The following is a 13519-nucleotide window of genomic DNA, read 5'->3' as shown; positions in this document are numbered from 1 at the left end:
ACTCAACTTCAAGCACATAAAGTATAAGTATGGCTAGATTTGACTCTAGTTGTTACAGGTTTTGATTCTAAAGGGGCGGACTCTACCTTTTGGAATGGCATTAGAGAAAATGGAACATAATTTGGCAGGCAAGAAGAGGCTTTATCTATCCAATGGAGGTAGGTTGACTTTGATAAGAAAATATTCTTTCTAATTTACCTACATATTATTTGTTGCTCTTTCATATTCCGGTAGGAGCAACTAATATATAGAGTTGAAAAACTTTAGAGGGATTTTATGGAGTGAAATTGGCGATTAGTAGAAGTTCCGCTTACTGAAGGGGGGTCAACAATATGTTCTCCGATAAATTTAGGAGGATTGGGGGTAAAAAATTTGATTCAACTTAAACCCTTTTGGGTAAGTGTCGTGGCAGTATGCCATGGCCTACGGAGAGTTAGGCTCTTCCAGCATTCACATCTGACTCAACAAAGTAGCATTTTGGCTATTTTGTTGAGCCATAGTGTTAAAATCACTCCCCATCCGGCTCAGCAAAGTAACTAAGAGTTTACTGATGAGCTACAGTGCTCAACAACTTTATTGAGCACTGTAGCTCAATAATCTATAATTTTATTAATAAAAAAAATCATTTCATCCTCTCTCCTCTAATTAAAAATTATTTAAACTTCTCTCTCTTCCCTGCAGAACTACATAAAGAATAAAAAAATAATAAAAACAATAAATTTTAAGTAAAATATTAAAAGTTGATAGTTAAAATGTTGAGCCGAATGAAGGTACTTTAAAAAACTTGATAGTTAAATAGAAAAAAAAATAATGATATTTTGACTAAATTTAGTTATAATACCACTTGTTGTGCAAGGCCACAATTAACGTAGGTGATCACGCAGAAATCCACTATCAAAGATGAAGTACAAAAATAATAGAAAAAAAAAAATTACACAAAACTGGAAGCCTCAATACACCACAGTCTCAATATCACAATACATACTTTTTCAAAAAAAAAAAAAAAAAAAAATACAAGCTTATCTTTTGTAGGGAATAAATGGCGTGGTGGCTAGTCCCTCGATCTATTTTTCTCTCACTATTGCTTTGCAACCTTTTATTTTATCTTCTGTTTTTCTTTCCTGAAGTCCGCTCTCTCTCCCTCTCTATCATTGCTTTAAGCCTTTAACACTTTATTCTCTTATACCATCCAACTATATGGAATATACAATTTCAATCTAGTAATCTAGAAACCATATCAGCATTGTGCGATAAAAGCTAATAATTTTAATTTGCATCAATTGCTTAATTAAATATGTTAAAATTATTATTAAATGCGAAAATTCCATGTTGTTAAGACCTTAAATATATTGATTTAAGGTCAAAAAAGCACTTGAATTGGCCATTCTCAAGCAACTTTATGTCTACACAAACAACCAATCAATGACCCTTCCAAGGGGCCAAGCGTGTAATTTGGTTGGATAATTGTCACTTGCCCACCAATCATAACGCCATTCCTCCACTCAAAAACTTCAAGAAACACCATTCCTCCACTCAAAAAGTTCATCAACCACAAATCCATTGCCTCAACTTAATATATTACCAATAATATCAAACATCAAGAACAATCATAACACCATTCCTCCACTCATAAAGTTCATCGACTACAAATCCATTGCCTGATCAACTTAATATATTACCAATAATATCAAACATCAAGAACCTCAACTTCATATATTACCAATAATATCAGTGAAAGTAATTTTAAGCTAGTGTTTTTTTGTTTAAGTTGCTTGTTAATGTTTTTTTCTTTTTTGGTATAAAGCAAAAAAAATCCGGACAAAAAGTGTTATCAAACAAGCTCACTCGCGTGTTAATGTTTTTAAAAGGTATTTTTTGTTTTTCATAAAAATGTATTCTGATGTGACATAAATGTAAATTAATTTTGAATATTTTGTAAGCGCTTTGTATTTTAAATTGTTTGTTAATGATTTTATTTGGAAAATAAAAAATAAAAGAGAGAACAATAAAGCATTAACAAAAGAAATCTTGGTAAAGTCCATGAAATTATTATTGGAAGATTTCTACATATTATCAAAAAGATCATATAATGCATCACAGGATTTCTAAATATTATCACAAGAACATAAACATTTACATTGGACTAGTCAAGATTTAGTTAGATTTTTGTTCTGAGTACACAAACGATGAGTTCAAGAATGTTTGTGAACAACATAGTATAAAGAGACATTTTATAGTACGCAAGACATTTCATAGTCAAGAGTGTTTTTCTGTTTGAAGAAAGTGTTTTCATTTTACATAAAAGTGAGAGTAATTTTAAGTGTTTTTTGTTTTAAGTTGCTTGTTAATATATATATATATATATATATATATATATATATATATATATTTTGGTACAAAGCAATAAAATCCAAATAAAAAGTGTTATCAAACAAGCTCACTCATGTGTGTTCGGCCACCCCTTAGGGCCAAACCGATAAATATAATTTATGGGTTTGGCCCTAAGAGATGGCCGAACCACCCCCTAGGGCCCTAGGGGGTGGCGACCGGTTAGGGGTGGCCGGCCACCCCATTTGGCAAAAATTGGGTGGCAGGCTACTCCATATTTTTTATTATTTTGTTTTATATTTTTTTAAAATTTAAATAATATTTTATTATTTTATTATTAGTGTGACACGTGGTATGTTGTAGACTCTTGGATGACTTTGAACTGCCAGGATTTCTAAAAATTTTGACCGGCAATTTTTCCCCTTTACTGGGGATCCCAATCCATAATTTAGACCCTTGGTTCACGGCAATCTTAATTCAGCACAGAAATGAGTATAGCTTGATCATGAAGACACGGAATATTAATTGATAATTAATTAAAATCATGGGTCACACGCACTAATTTTCAGAGAATATTAATTTGTCAAAGTTATCATGAGTAGTATTTGGTGGTAATGAGAATTTGAAAAAGTGATCGGATTCTCACACCAATTTTCTTAATTTCCTTGAAAGATTGGATATCACCATTGACATTGCAGTTGAATGTCTTCATCATGGCTGTTCTAATTTCTACACCATTGTGCACGGCTTTCTTATTTTACATGAAAGATTGGCAAAGCCTTTTTTTTTTTTTTTTTTTTTTTTTGTTCTTTTCAGTTTATTAGTTTTTGGAACAGTAATAGAAATTAATTGGTGTGATATAAGAGTGAAAAGAGTTTTTGGGCCGGTTTGGTAACCCATTTCTCCTTCCCCTTCCCTTTTCCTCACTTTTCCCTAAATATTGGCGAAGCCTTTTTTTCTTACATGTAATAACCCTTTGCCTATTATTTTTGGAAGAGACAAATAATTTCTTAAGAAAAGCAACTTTAAAATTCAACTTAAAGAGAATTTCGATTCCATGTTTTTCTATTACATTTTCTAAAACAATTAATTTTCAATATCACTTTGAGAATAAAAACAAATATTTCTAAAAATGCATTTTGATTTGATGATAATTAAAACGTTTATTGGGTGGATGTACGTTGTTGTTCAATGTAATCATTCATAAACGTGAAAAAGAAATTACAAGGAAAAAGGAATTATAAAAGGTTGTTCATGAAAATTATTTATTTCCTTATTTTTCATTAAAATAAAAAAATAAAACCATTTATGATAATTTATAGAATAAAAGGTAGTTATTGGTAGATCTTTCAACTTTCTTCTTTTCGTTTCTTTTTTTTTTTCCTTTTCTTTTTCGGTGCACGTATGTTTTTTTAATTACTTCTCCTTTTAAATAGTTGTTTCCATGCGATTAGGGAAAAAAAAAAAAACAAATAATAATTATATAACGGTCGGCCCCATCCCATCGGAGTGAAGTTTTGAGATTAAAAAAAAAAAAAAAGGGTAGTCAGGTAAGTAAATAGAACCACAAAACCAAGCAAAAGTATCACTAGTTTTCAATGATATATATATATATATATATATATATATATATATATATATATATTCTTTTTTTTTTCTTTTTTTTTTTTTTTCTATAAGCCAATGACATCAATTCCCAAACCACTCCCACCCTCTTTTTCCCAAAGCCATATTTTTTCCCCTTTTTCAATTCTTTGATGTTTCAATCTCCTTACATATATCATGCATCTAACTTGAACTCTGCACTAATCCCTACTACTTCAACCAACATATACCACTCATGGAGAGAGCTTGTTTTCTATTCCCCATTTTTATGGCAATTATCATGGTACATTTTTACATGGCAAGCCTAGTTATTGCAAGTGTTCCCAACGTTACTACCGATCAGTCTGCTCTTCTTGCTTTAAAAGCTCAAATTTCTTATGATCCTCGCAATATTTTGTCAAACAACTGGTCCTCTAGCACCTCTGTTTGTAGTTGGATCGGTATCACTTGTGGTTTCCGTCATCATCGAGTCACGGCCTTGAACCTTTCTTACATGGGTCTCATAGGCACCATTCCCCCACACGTGGGGAACCTCTCATTTTTGGTTAGCCTAAGTGTCGAAAACAACAGTTTTCATGGCTCTATGCCCAACGAGTTGGCTCGTCTTTACCGGTTGCGACACTTATCTGTTAAATTCAATGATTTCAAAGGAGAAATCCCATCATGGATGGGGCTATTATCCAAACTTCAATATTTGGCTCTAAGCGGTAACAGTTTCACAGGTAGTATTCCACCATCTCTATCTAACATATTTTCATTGGAAATAATAAGTATTGAATATAACAATCTTTTAGGCTTAGTTCCTTCTTCCATCTTCAACATATCCACGTCTTCACTGGAAGTCATAGATCTCTACACTAATAAGTTTTCTGGTGAACTTCCAAAAAATATGTTTAATCATCTTCCCAACCTACAATGGCTAGATGTGTCTTATAATCAGTTTAATAGTAAACTTTCATCCAATTTATTAAGGTGCAAACAACTGCAATATTTGTCATTGTGGGCTAATAATTTCATAGGAAGAGTACTTCTGGAAATTGGAAACTTTATCCATACTTACAAAGTTATACCACGGCTATAACAACTTTGAAGGTTTGTTTAGTATTCTTTTAGCATTTTATAGATTAAACTTCAATATTTGTTTCTAAATAGTAACTGTGTTCTCGGCACTATCTCATCTACTTTGTTTAAGTGCAAACAACTGCAAATTCTATCATTGTCGGTTAATAGATTCATGGGAAGAGTACCTTTGGAAATTGAAAACTAAACCATGCTTACAAAGTTATACCTTGGCTATAACAACTTTGAAGGTTTGTTTAGTATTCTTTTAGCATTTTATAGATTAAACTTCAATATTTGTTTCTAAATAGTAACTATTTTATAGGTACTATCCCATCTACTTTGTTTAAGTGCAAACAACTACGAATTCTTTCATTGTCGGTTAATAGATTCACAGGAAATATTGCTTCAGAAATTGGGGACTTAATCATGCTCACAGAATTATACCTTTACAACAATAGCATTGGAGGTATGTTTAGTCATGATTTAGTTGATTGATCCATGGATGTTACAAAGTTATGCCTTGACTATAACAACTTTGAAGGTTTGTTTAGTATTCTTTTAGCATTTTACAGATTAAACTTCAATATTTATTTCTAAATAGTAACGATTTTATAGGTACTATCCCATCTACTTTGTTTAAGTGCAAAAAACTGAAAATTCTATCATTGTCAGTTAATAGATTCATGGGAAGAGTACCTTTGGAAATTGGAAACTTAACCATGCTTACAAAGTTGTACCTTGCAGATAACAACTTTGAAGGTTTGTTTAGTATTCTTTTAGCATTTTATAGATTAAACTTCAATATTTGTTTCTAAATAGCAACTATTTTATAGGTACTATCCCATCTACTTTGTTTAAGTGCAAACAACTGCGAATTCTTTCATTGTCGGTTAATAGATTCACAGGAAATATTCCTTCAGAAATTGGGGACTTAACCATGCTCACAGAATTATACCTTTACAACAATAGCATTGGAGGTATGTTTAGTCATGATTTAGTTGATTGATCCATGGATGTTACAAAGTTATGCCTTGACTATAACAACTTTGAAGGTTTGTTTAGTATTCTTTTAGAATTTTACAGATTAAACTTCATTATTTGTTTCTAAATAGTAACTATTTTATAGGCACTATCCCATCTACTTTGTTTAAGTGCAAACAACTGCAAATTCTTTCATTGTCGGTTAATAGATTCATGGGAAGAGTACCTTTGGAAATTGGAAACTTAACCATGCTTACAAAGTTATACCTTGCCTATAACAACTTTGAAGGTTTGTTTAGTATTCTTTTCGCATTTTATAGGTTAAACTTCAATATTTGTTTCTAAATAGTAGCTGTTTTATAGGTACTATCCCATCTACTTTGTTTAAGTGCAAACAACTCCAAATTCTATCATTGTCGGTTAATAGATTCAAAGGAAATATACCTTCAGAAATTGGGGACTTAATCATGCTCACAGAATTATACCTTTACAACAATAGCATTGGAGGTATGTTTAGTCATGCTTTAGTTGATGGATCCATGGATGTTACAAAGTTATTCCTTGACTATAACAACTTTGAAGGTTTGTTTAGTATTCTTTTAGCATTTTATAGATTAAACTTCAATATTTGTTTCTAAATGGTAACTATTTTATAGGTACTATCCCATCTACTTTGTTTAAGTGCAAACAACTGCAAATTCTATCATTGTCGGTTAATAGATTCATGGGAAGAGTACCTTTGGAAATTGGAAACTTAACCATGCTTACAAAGTTATACCTTGCCTATAACAACTTTGAAGATTTGTTTAGTATTCTTTTTGCATTTTATAGGTTAAACTTCAATATTTGTTTCTAAATAGTAACTTTTTTATAGGTACTATCCCATCTACTTTGTTTAAGTGCAAACAACTGCAAATTCTATCATTGTCGGTTAATAGATTCACAGGAAATATACCTTCAGAAATTGGGGACTTAATCATGCTCACAGAATTATACCTTTACAACAATAGCATTCGAGGTATGTTTAGTCATGCTTTAGTTGATTCATCCAAGGATGTTACAAAGTTATACCTTGACTATAACAACTTTGAAGGTTTGTTTAGTATTCTTTTAGCATTTTATAGATTAAACTTCAATATTTGTTTCTAAATAGTAACTATTTTGTAGGTACTATCCCATCGACTTTGTTTAAGTGCAACCAACTGAAAATTCTATTATTGTCGGTTAATAGATTCAAGGGAAGAGTACCTTTGGAAATTGGAAACTTAACCATGCTTACAAGGTTGTACCTTGCAGATAACAACTTTGAAGGTTTGTTTAGTATTCTTTTACCATTTTATAGATTAAACTTCAATATTTGTTTCTAAATAGTAACTGTTTTATAGGTACTATCCCATCGACTTTGTTTAAGTGCAAACAACTCCGAATTCTATCATTGTCGGTTAATAGATTCACAGGAAATATACCTTCAGAAATTGGGGACTAAATCATGCTCACAGAATTATACCTTCACAACAATAGCATTGGAGGTATGTTTAGTCATGCTTTAGTTGATTCATCCATGGATGTTACAAAGTTATACCTTGACTATAACAACTTTGAAGGTTTGTTTAGTATTCTTTTAGCATTTTATAGATTAAACATCAATATTTGTTTCTAAATAGTAACTATTTTATAGGTACTATCCCATCTACTTTGTTTAAGTGCAAACAACTACAAATTCTATCATTGTCGGTTAATAGATTCATGGGAAGAGTACCTTTGGAAATTGGAAACTTAACTATGCTTACAAAGTTGTACCTTGCAGATAACAACTTTGAAGGTTTGTTTAGTATTCTTTTAGCATTTTATGGATTAAACTTCAATTTTTGTTTCTAAATAGTAACTGTTTTATAGGTACTATCCCATCTACTTTGTTTAAGTGCAAACAACTGCAAATTCTATCATTGCCGGTTAATAGATTCACAGGAAATATACCTTCAGAAATTGGGGACTTAATCATGCTCACAGAATTATACCTTCACAACAATAGCATTGGAGGTATGTTTAGTCATGCTTTAGTTGATTCATCCATGGATGTTACAAAGTTATACCTTGACTATAACAACTTTGAAGGTTTGTTTAGTATTCTTTTAGCATTTTATAGATTAAACTTCAATATTTGTTTCTAAATAGTAACTATTTTATAGGTACTATCCCATCTACTTTGTTTAAGTGCAAACAACTACAAATTCTATCATTGTCGGTTAATAGATTCATGGGAAGAGTACCTTTGGAAATTGGAAACTTAACTATGCTTACAAAGTTGTACCTTGCTTATAACAACTTTGAAGGTTTGTTTAGTATTCTTTTAGCATTTTATGGATTAAACTTCAATTTTTGTTTCTAAATAGTAACTGTTTTATAGGTACTATCCCATCTACTTTGTTTAAGTGCAAACAACTGCAAATTCTATCATTGCCGGTTAATAGATTCACAGGAAATATACCTTCAGAAATTGGGGACTTAATCATGCTCACAGAATTATACCTTTACAACAATAGCATTGGAGGTATGTTTAGTCATGCTTTAGTTGATTCATCCATGGATGTTACAAAGTTATACCTTGACTATAACAACTTTGAAGGTTTGTTTAATATTCTTTTAGCATTTTATAGATTAAATTTCAATATTTGTTTCTAAATAGTAACTATTTTATAGGTATTATCCCATCTACTTTGTTTAAGTGCAAACAACTGCAAATTCTATTATTGTCGGTTAATAGATTCATGGGAAGAGTACCTTTGGAAATTGGAAACTTAACCATGCTTACAAAGTTATACCTTGCCAATAACAACTTTGAAGGTTTGTTTAGTATTCTTTTAGCATTTTATAGATTAAACTTCACTATTTTGTTTTAAATAGTAACTGTTTTATAGGTACTATCCCATCTACTTTGTTTAAGTGCAAACAACTGCAAATTCTATCATTGTCGGGGAATAGATTCAAGGGAATAGTACCTTTGAAAATTGGAAACTTAACCATGCTTACCAAGTTGTACCTTGGCCAGAACAAGTTTGAAGGTTTGTTTAGCATTTTTTTACCCTTTTGATGATTAAACTTCAATATTTGTTTATAAATGGTAACTATTTTATAGGTTCTCTCTCATATATCCACTTCTTTCAAGTGCTAACAATTCCAATTTTTCGATAGGTGGGGATAATGGGTTCATGGGAAGTGTTCCTCCATAAATTGGAAACTTAACCATATGCTCACAACATTAGAACTTAACTACAACAACTATGAAAGTATGTTTAATCCTGATTTAGTTGATTGATTATATAAATAACATCATTTACTCAGGATTTTGCCTTTTGATAGCGTCAGATTGGATACCTTTGAATTGGAAATACAAAATAATTAGGCACAACATTGTAGGAAACAAAAGAACGTAATTAAAAAAATTCTATGAAAATAGAAAACTCTAGTGGATAGTAATCTAGGCTTGGTTTATTTATATTTTTGTTTTCTCTTTTAAAAACGAAAACATTAAAAAATATCTTCAACATAAAAAACTATTAAATACAAGTAAATAATTTTTGATATAAAAACATTTTTTTTTTCAAATTAAAGACAAAAAATATCCCAAAAAACATATTAACAAACATAGTATATTGTTGCTAGCTAGAGTGCTATCCCTTGGTTTGCAAGAGCCGCACTCCTAACATTGTGTTGATTGGTGATCAGTGAGATATGTGGGTTGGGCTTTTCTAATGGAGCTTCTTGCAAGCACAAATCAAGTAGTGCAACAAAAATAACATTATTTCTAGTAACATTGTATGAGCATAGAAATAAAAATAAGCAAAAGACTAAACGCACTCTGTTTGTTTGTTATCTATTAATCATTGCTGCCTCAATCCCCACCCACATAACAAAGTTAAGCCCATTGGGCATTGCCTTCTTAAAGCATTCTCTAGACAACAACAAATGTGCCCACCATTATCTCGTCATGCATTTTGCGTGCCTCAATTGAACACGCTAACCAAATTGATATTTGATTAGTTTAAAACAAAGAGTGCATTAAACAACTTGTGTCTTCACCTCTTGTGGTCTTTTTTCTTTTTCCTTTTTCCCTTTCTCCTATTCTTTTCATATTGAAAGTTAAGGCTTAGAAAATATCACATCAATGGCTCACGCTAATAACAAATTAATATGATTGTCCACACAGCTCAACTAATAAATAAAATAGAGGCTCAATCGACAAGGCGGCCAACTAGCCGTGTGAAACCAGGACAGTGAAGGGAGTGACTTATTTATTAATTAGCTCTTAATTTGAAGTTTTAGTTGGGTTTTTAGACATCTGTTCACTTGTATGTATGATTCATTTAAAGCACATTATTTTTTTGTTATGAATAATAATGTGTGGTTGTTCATATTGTGTTAGGTGCAATACCAAATGAGATTGGTAATCTACAAAACCTTGAGACCTTCGATATCGGTGTCAACAACTTCAGTGGTTCAATTCCATTTGAAATCTTTAATATCTCAACAATAAGAGTAATTGGTATGCATTTGAATAACCTCTCAGGCCATCTTCCATCAAATGCAGGCCTCTTCCTTCCAAATCTTCAGTATCTTTATCTTGATTATAACAAACTGAGTGGAACAATACCTAGCTCTATCTCCAATGCTTCGAAACTCACTAAATTAGATCTAGGAGACAACTCATTCTCAGGCTTAATTCCTAAACCACTAGGTAATTTAAGGCTCCTCAAGTTGCTCCGCCTAGCAGGAAATAATTTGACCATTGAATCATCTACTCCAGAATTCAACTTTTTCTCTTCTTTGTCAAATTTGGCATATCTAAATGTTTTATCATTGTCAGATAATCCATTGAATGGCGTCCTTCCTAGTTCCATTGGAAATCTCTCCACTTCTCTTCAAAAAATTTACATATATAATTGCAATATTAAAGGCAGCATTCCAAGAGATATAGGAAATTTAAGCAATTTGATGACTTTGTCTTTATATCTCAATAAATTGGATGGACCTATTCCAACTACAGTGGGAAGATTGCACAAGCTTCAAGCTCTCAATCTTTTTAATAATAGACTAGAAGGTCCCATCCCATCCGATCTTTGTCATTTAGAGAGCTTGTTCGCTTTGGGTTTAGGTGGTAATGAGCTTTCTGGACCTATTCCTGCATGTGTAAATAATCTCACATTTCTAAGATATCTTTACTTAGGCTTCAACCAATTAACTTCCACGATTCCCATGAGCTTGTGGAGCCTTACATATATCTTGGAGGTCCAACTCTCATCAAATTATCTAAGTGGCCCTCTCTCATTAGAGATTGGGAATTTGAAGGTCTTGAGAGTATTGGAGTTATCAAGAAATCAACTATTTGGTCATATCCCAGCAACAATTGGTGGCCTCAAAGATCTAGCTAATCTCTCCTTGGCGAACAATAAATTCGAAGGCTCAATTCCTGAATCATTTGGTGAACTAGTAAGCTTGGAATTCTTGGATCTTTCTAGTAACAATTTATCTGGAGAGATCCCCACTTCCTTAGAAGCGCTTTCGTATCTCAAATATCTAAATGTCTCTTTCAATAGACTGGGAGGAAAAATTCCTGTAGGAGGACCATTTGTACACTTCTTCGCTGCATCATTTATGTCAAATGATGGACTTTGTGGTGCTCCCCGATTTCAAGTTCCCCCATGTAAAGAAGGTGTTTCTCGAGCCAAAAAGACCACAGCAGTACGTATACTAAAGTATGTATTACCAACAATTGGATTAACAATGCTTGTAGTTACTCTTGTATTAGCATGGACAAGATGCAGAAAAAGGAATTTAAAACTTCCAGTGGATGCAAACTCGTTACCTCTAGCGACATGGAGAAGAATTTCCCAACAACAACTTTTACAAGCAACAGAAGGGTTTAGTTCACACAACTTACTTGGTAATGGGAGCTTCGGATCAGTATATCAAGGAACACTTTCAGATGGAATGATTGTTGCAATAAAAGTTTTCAACTTGGCAGTAGAAGGGGCATTCAAGAGTTTTGATACAGAGTGTGGGATACTATGCAATATTCGTCATCGAAATCTTGTCAAAATCATTAGCACGTGTAGTAACATGAACTTTAAAGCTTTGGTATTGGAATACATGCCTAATGGGAACCTAGAGAAGTGGTTGTATTCTCAAGATCACTGTTTGAGTATCTTACAAAGACTAAATATAATGATCAATGTCGCGTCAGCATTGGAATACCTGCACTATGGTTCTTCAACACCTATTGCTCATTGTGATTTGAAACCCAGCAATATCTTATTAGATGAAAATTTGGTCGCGCATGTTGCTGATTTTGGCATTGCCAAGTTGCTTGGTGATGGGGATTCTATGATACAAACTATGACTCTTGCTACTATTGGGTATATGGCACCAGGTGATGTTTTTAGCCTACAACTTGAATTTACTTGTGTATCAATCTACTCATTCATACATAGATAAATATAGGTTTTTGGTTCAATATGATTTTAGCACTTTATATATTTGAAATATATAATTATGTTCTGATGATTAGTTTTTCTATTACAAATAGAGTTTGGATCGGAAGGGATTGTTTCTACAAGAGGTGATGTGTATAGTTATGGTATTTTGCTGATGGAAACATTCACAAGAAAAAAACCTACTGATAACATTTTTGCTGGAGAAATGAGCTTGAAGCGTTGGGTGGAGGAATCATCACCCCATTCAGTAACTAAAGTTGTTGATGCCTATTTGTTAAGAACAGAAAGAGATTATGCTTCTATGGAGAATTGTATGTCATCCATAATAGAATTGGCTTTGCAGTGTTGTACTGAGTTACCTGAACAAAGAATTAAGGCAAACAATATTTCAATTACACTCAACAAGATCAAATTGAAGTTTCTACAAGATACTGAAGGAAACTAATATGAGAGCATCAAGTTTGTTTATAGCTCTTTGATGTTTGTGCTTTTGAAATAATATAAGAATCTTGAGACTCCTATGAGATTTGTTTCTAGCCATTGCTTTTTTTATAGTAGCTAATATAGTAACATTTATAACTTGTATATTTAATGATTGTAGTGACCTATAATGTGTCACTAATGGGTACTCTAAGTTAGTCTCAAAGTGTGAAAGGCAACAAATCATTATTTTTTTATCTCGAGACACGAATGATAGCAATTGTGGGGTTGTAATTTTGGTACTTGTTATAATAGATGTATCATTGTATAAACCTCACACATATTCAATGGTAGATTCATCCATTTACTTTCGAGATGATTAAAAGATAGTTGAAAAATGAATAAATTCTATCATTTCTATTATACAAAATTCAATGATTTAGATAAGGACATAACTCAAACAAGGGTTTCCTATGCATTATTCAAGCCATCACTATGATCTGAAAAGAAAGATGTTTCATAAAGCAATGGAGAAATGAATCATTCCAGGAAATAATAACAACCACAAAAGAAGAAAAGTCAGAATCCAATTTTCTTGCACTTTTTCATCAAATTACATTCCACAATTTTTA

The 13519-nt window shown here is 32.0% G+C and overlaps 1 protein-coding gene across 6 annotated transcripts; it reads left to right on the top strand.

The window, feature by feature from the left end:
• The first annotated feature begins 4168 nt into the window (after nt 1-4168).
• Nucleotides 4169-12912, top strand: LOC132169337 (uncharacterized). Of its 6 annotated transcripts, XM_088517148.1 has the most exons (7): nt 4169-4880; nt 6851-6994; nt 7144-7291; nt 7731-7798; nt 10400-10420; nt 10544-12403; nt 12560-12912. In XM_088517148.1, the coding sequence occupies exons 1-7, from the start codon at nt 4169-4171 to the stop codon at nt 12910-12912; spliced, it is 3306 nt and encodes a 1101-aa protein (XP_088373274.1). The 6 variants fall into 6 exon arrangements, with proteins under 6 accessions (XP_088373274.1, XP_088373271.1, XP_088373275.1 ...); XM_088517143.1 differs by lacking the exons at nt 6851-6994; nt 7144-7291; nt 7731-7798 and adding exons at nt 5611-5754; nt 5829-5972; nt 6122-6265 and having other exon boundaries at nt 4412-4880; nt 10400-12403; XM_088517145.1 differs by lacking the exons at nt 7144-7291; nt 7731-7798 and adding an exon at nt 8166-8309 and having other exon boundaries at nt 10400-12403.
• Nucleotides 12913-13519: the final 607 nt, after the last annotated feature.

Source organism: Corylus avellana, chromosome 1 (genome assembly GCF_965113065.1).
Source record: "Corylus avellana chromosome 1, dhCorAvel1.hap1.2, whole genome shotgun sequence".
In the NCBI taxonomy this organism is placed as follows: domain Eukaryota; kingdom Viridiplantae; phylum Streptophyta; class Magnoliopsida; order Fagales; family Betulaceae; genus Corylus; species Corylus avellana.
This window is presented reverse-complemented; position numbering and strand designations above follow the sequence as displayed.